Source organism: Cebus imitator, unplaced genomic scaffold (assembly GCF_001604975.1).
Source record: "Cebus imitator isolate Cc_AM_T3 unplaced genomic scaffold, Cebus_imitator-1.0 Scaffold417, whole genome shotgun sequence".
Taxonomy (NCBI): domain Eukaryota; kingdom Metazoa; phylum Chordata; class Mammalia; order Primates; family Cebidae; genus Cebus; species Cebus imitator.
In genome coordinates this window covers 1,222,498-1,227,376 of record NW_016107732.1, presented here as the reverse complement: position 1 = coordinate 1,227,376, position 4,879 = coordinate 1,222,498, and the positions used below count along the sequence as shown (strand labels likewise).

General features: G+C 49.8%; 1 protein-coding gene across 6 annotated transcripts in view; it reads left to right on the top strand.

Annotated features, from left to right (window-relative positions):
• Positions 1–436: 436 nt before the first annotated feature.
• Positions 437–4,879, top strand: part of ZNF418 (zinc finger protein 418) — a 9,340-nt gene continuing 4,897 nt past the window's right edge. For 2 of the 6 annotated variants that reach the window (XM_017509550.2, XM_017509548.2), the window contains exons 1-2: positions 437–667; positions 2,245–2,330. In XM_017509550.2, the coding sequence (XP_017365039.1) occupies positions 2,325–2,330 (6 nt within the window). In that variant the 5' untranslated portion in view covers positions 437–667; positions 2,245–2,324. The other 4 variants (XM_037731694.1, XM_017509547.2, XM_037731695.1 and 1 more) reach the window with 3 other exon arrangements.

The window sequence follows — 4,879 nt, the reverse complement described above, 5'->3', positions numbered from 1 at the left end:
TAGAGACGGGGTTTCACCATGTTGGCCAGGCTAGTCTCAAATTCCTGACCTCAGGTGATCCTCCTGCCTCGGCCTCCGGAAGTGCAGGAATTACAGGCGTGAGCCACCACGCCGGGCCCAAAAATGTGATAATATTTTTGCAAACACTTGGGTGGTCAGATACAAACAGGGATTCCCCAGGAATCTCAATATGGCCTCTAAGGAGGGGCGAGAACATCCTCTGCTCTAGAAGGATGCGCGCTTTAATGAACCCCTGAGGTGGAATTGGGACTCCCCTGCAGAAGCGCCTATGGGAAGCGGCAGCTTTACTGCGTTGGAACCTGGGGAACTGCATTACCCAGGAAGCTCTGCATTGAATGACAGCGCGGCAGAACCAGTGAAGGCTCAGAGTAAAGGTGTTTCTGTGTGCGCACGTAACGTAGAGGCGGGACTTTGGCGTCTTCTAGTAGCGGCCATTTTGGTTAACGTCGGGTGTCTGTGAGGTTTGTAAGGTGAGAGGCCCTGGAGCCATGGGTCCGAACCGCGGTGTCTGAACCCAGCAGGTGGAGGGGAGTCCTGCTCGCTGCACAGAGGCGGATCTTAAGCCCCGTAACGGCGACCGCCGCTCCCGGCCGTGCTTCCCCCACGTACTCGGATGGCGGCGGCCGCGCTGAGGCCCCCGGCTCAGGTAATTGTGGCGCCCTACCTGCCCTAAGGTCACCTCATGCTAACCCGAGTCCTAAAGCAGCGAGGGAGCCGCACCTGCTCTCAGGTGTGCAGCCCGGACCCGGCGTCAGGACACTGAGTCGCTTGCGGGAGAGGTCCCCGTTTCTGACACCCGTGGGATGCGACTGGGGAGAGCGACCGGCCCGGGCAATAGCCTGGAGATGGACGGAGCCGGGAGGATGGAATCTGGGGTCCACAGGCGCCTGTGGGGAGCAACATGTGAAACGAAGGTCCTCCTGAAAGAGCAGGCTGGTGGCTGTGTATTCACCGTGAAGACCCTAGAAGCCATGGAGAGTTTCGAAAAAAGGAGGGACGTGATCCAAGTTCAGCCTTTTAAGGTTTTCCAGAGGCCAAGAGAAGAACATAGTAGAGAGAGGGGATGAGGACCTTGGGGTTCTGGGAGGTTGAATCCTTGTTGGTAGATCGCATAGGTGGTAGAGATGACGTTTTTCACTGAAACACGCAGGTCAGACAGCCAGTACGAGGTCACCTGGCTCCAGGGATAAGAAAAGGTTCATGGACGCCGGGCACGGTGGCTCACGCCTGTAATCCCAACACTTTGGGAGGCCGAGGCGGGCGGATCACCAGGTCAAGAGATCGAGATCATCCTGGCCAACATGGTGAAACCCCGTCTCTACTAAAAAAATACAAAAATTAGCTGGGTGTGGTGGTGCGAGCCTGTAGTCCCAGCTACTCGGGAGGCTGAGGCAGGAGAACTGCTTGAACCCGGGAGGCGGAGGTTGCAGTGAGCAGACATCGCGCCACTGCACTCCAGCCTGGCACCTGGGGACAGACTGTATCTCAAAAAAAAAGAAAGAAAAGGTTCATGGAGACCTGAGCTTATCAGATCCTCTAATGTCTGCCTTCCCCTCAGGCACTCCTGGCTGCAGAAGCCCTTAAAGAACCCACCCACAGGCGGGTGGGATGGCTACCTGTAATCCCAGCACTGTGGAAGGCGGAGGAGGGTGGATCACAAGGTCGAGTTCGTGATCAGCCTGGCCAAGTAGTGAACCCCCGTCTACTAAAAAAAAAAAAAAAAAAAAGCCACACCTGATGACAGGCGCCTGTAATTCCACCTACTCGGGAGGCTGAGGCAGGAGAATTGCTGGAACCCGGGAGGCAGAGTTTGCATGAGCCGAGATAGCGCCATTGCACGTTAGCCCAGGTGATAATGCTGGACTCCGTCTCAAAAAAAAAAAAGAACCCACAGAGGGAGTTGGAGAGTGTTCCATTTTCTTACTGGCCTTATCCCCCATTCACATGTTCTCTAGCTTGTGATGTCCTGGGACCCTTAAGTGCCGTTTTTTTTTTTTTTTCCAGTCCTTTGATCTGAGAACACTGGAGAAATCCTATACTCAGAATCCTAAGAACATGACACAGAGTGTATGGAGGTATTTCCATTTCTGTCAACTCATGTAAACATACTTTGAAGGTTGACTACAGAGTTGGTACCAGATCATGAAATGCTTAGAGGTAAAAATGATCGGTTGAGGGGCGGGGGTGGGGAAGGTGATGTTACCAAGTCCCATTTGTTTGCAGGCATCATCTGGCTCCAAAGAAGAGAACACACTGCGTTTGAGGGAGGAGGAAAGAGGATCAGAGTTTAAGCTCCTGCAACAATGCAGGTGAGAGTTAATGGACCATATTAATGGTTAAGGAGTTGTGGCTGGATTCAACATTGACAGTTTGTAAGTGGCAACTAGATTTTCTGATGGACTGTGAAGGTGTGAAAGGGAAGGGCCGGGCGCGGTGGCTCAAGCCTGTAATCCCAGCACTTTGGGAGGCCGAGGCGGGTGGATCACAAGGTCAAGAGATCGAGACCATCCTGGTCAACACGGTGAAACCCCGTCTCTACTAAAAATACAAAAAATTAGCTGGGCATGGTGGCGCGTGCCTGTAATCCTAGCTACTCAGGAGGCTGAGGCAGGAGAATTGCCTGAACCCAGGAGGCGGAGGTTGCGGTGAGCCGAGATCGCGCCATTGCACTCCAGCCTGGGTAACAAGAGCGAAACTCCGTCTCAAAAAAAAAAAAAAAAAAAAAAAGAAGGTGTGAAAGGGAAATCAGGTATGACTACAAGGTTTTTGGTCTTAGCTATAGTGGTGGAAGCTGCATCAACTTGAGATGTGCATATAGTTGGTAGGTATAATATTCATTGGGGATATGAAAAGTGTCGTTTTGGCCTTGTTAAGAGTCTGAGATAGTTTAGCCTCCATTATGACATTGACACACTTCATGTTATCGTGGTAACTCTTTTGGGGGGCCAGGAAGGGACGGTTGGAGGCTGAGGGCTGAATTTCTTTCTTAGGTTCCTGGCTGATATTGCCACAGGAGAAAGAGGTAGGGTCTTATGCAGGTAGGGTATATCAGACACCATGGTTTGTCAGGGGACATAAGCTTCCAGGGGTAGAATAGATATGAGATGTAAGCAGAAGCACAGAAATAATTGAAGGAAGATGACACTTGGGCCAAGGCTGGTACTTACTCATCACTCTGTGGACCCACCAAGATTTTGAGATAACTTTGTTGGTGCTTGGGGGTTTTCATTCAGCCTGGTGGATATGGTCAGGTTAAATTTGGTTATCTATGACAGACACTAGGCCTGGGATGGATGACTGATGGCCTGAGATCTTATTTTGTTTTTTTCTTTTTGTTTTCACTTTTCTTAGACCATTCTCCCTAACAAGGGACTGGGATTTAAATGACTCTAGGTGGACAGAGGAAAGTCATCATTGTAGAGGGGTCAGCAAGTGCATCACAGAAGTGGAATAGGGCCATGAATATCTAAAGCCACACCTGGTTCTCTGGTGGTGTGGAGCCATGCAAGGAGGCCTTCATAGAATGACTTGGGACTGCATTGCTATTAGGAACCATGAGAATTCTGTAGTAATATTGGATCCTTCATGAATTTGCCAAGCATACTCTGAATTCTGTCAGCCATGTTGTAAGGCCAAAAATGAAATCCCAATGTGATGTGCCACCTTGATGTGTGGTGATACTGTACGACCTCAAATGGCCTGAGCGCAAATCCCCTTCCTACTCTGCTCTGTTCCCTGGCCTAACAACCCTTTTCATCAAGGGATCAGACACAGTTTCTGGTTATTATACTTTGTACTGGATTTCAATTCCATTCCTACTCAGAATTATTAAAACAAGTCAATGGCACCCTCTTGAGAAATCAAGGGCTATCACACTCTCTTCGTCTTACAAAGTGTGAATAACAGTCTCTGGTTTCCCTCTGTTATCCATAGTGCAACCCCCATGTAGCCTCTTTGCCAGGGTATGAGTTATTTGATTTTGAAATTGCTGTTGATGGCATCTGTACAGTCTCAGATGTCAGTTGTTTCCCCAACACTATAACCCTAAGGAGAGAATCCCACTCAGAGCAGTAGAAGGGAAAGAAAGGGATTAAAACACTTTTAAGTTGTTGGCCAGGCTTGAAAGCTCATGCTGTAATCCTAGCACTTTGGGAGGCTTAGGTGAGAGGATTCCTTGAGACCAGGAGTTTGACATCAGCCCAGGCAATGTAGCAAGACCCCATCTCTTAAAAGAAAGTGGTTGATGTTGCACATACGTATGATCTTATCTCCTCAGAGAGCTGAAGCCTGGGAATCAGTTGAACCAAGGGATTTGAAGTTTCTAGAACCTGTTGGGTAACCAAGGGAGAAATGACTAAAAGAAACCAAAACTGGGCTGGGTGTGGTGGCTCATGCCTGTAATCCCAGCACTTTGGGAGGCCGAGGTGCGCAGATCCCAAGGTCAAGAAATTGAGCATCCTTGCCAATACGGTGAAACCCTGTCTCTACTAAAAACACAAAAATTAGCTGGGTGTCGTGGTGTGCGCCTGTAATCCCAGCTACTCGGGAGGCTGAGGCAGGAGAATTGCTTAACAAAAAAACTGGGAGGCGGAGGTGGTAGTGAGCCGAGATCACGTCACTGCACTCTTGCCTGGCAACAGAGCAAGACTCTGCCTCAAAATAAAAAAAAAAAAAAAGCAAAATTGGCTGGGCGTGGCGGCTCATGCCTGTAATCCCAGCACTTTGGGAGGCTGAGGCAGGCGAATCATCTGAGGTTAGGTGTTCAAGACCAGCCTGACCAACATGGTGAAACCATGTCTCTACTAAAAATACAAAAATTAGCTGGCTGGGTGTGGTGGTGCGAGCCTGTAGTCCCAGC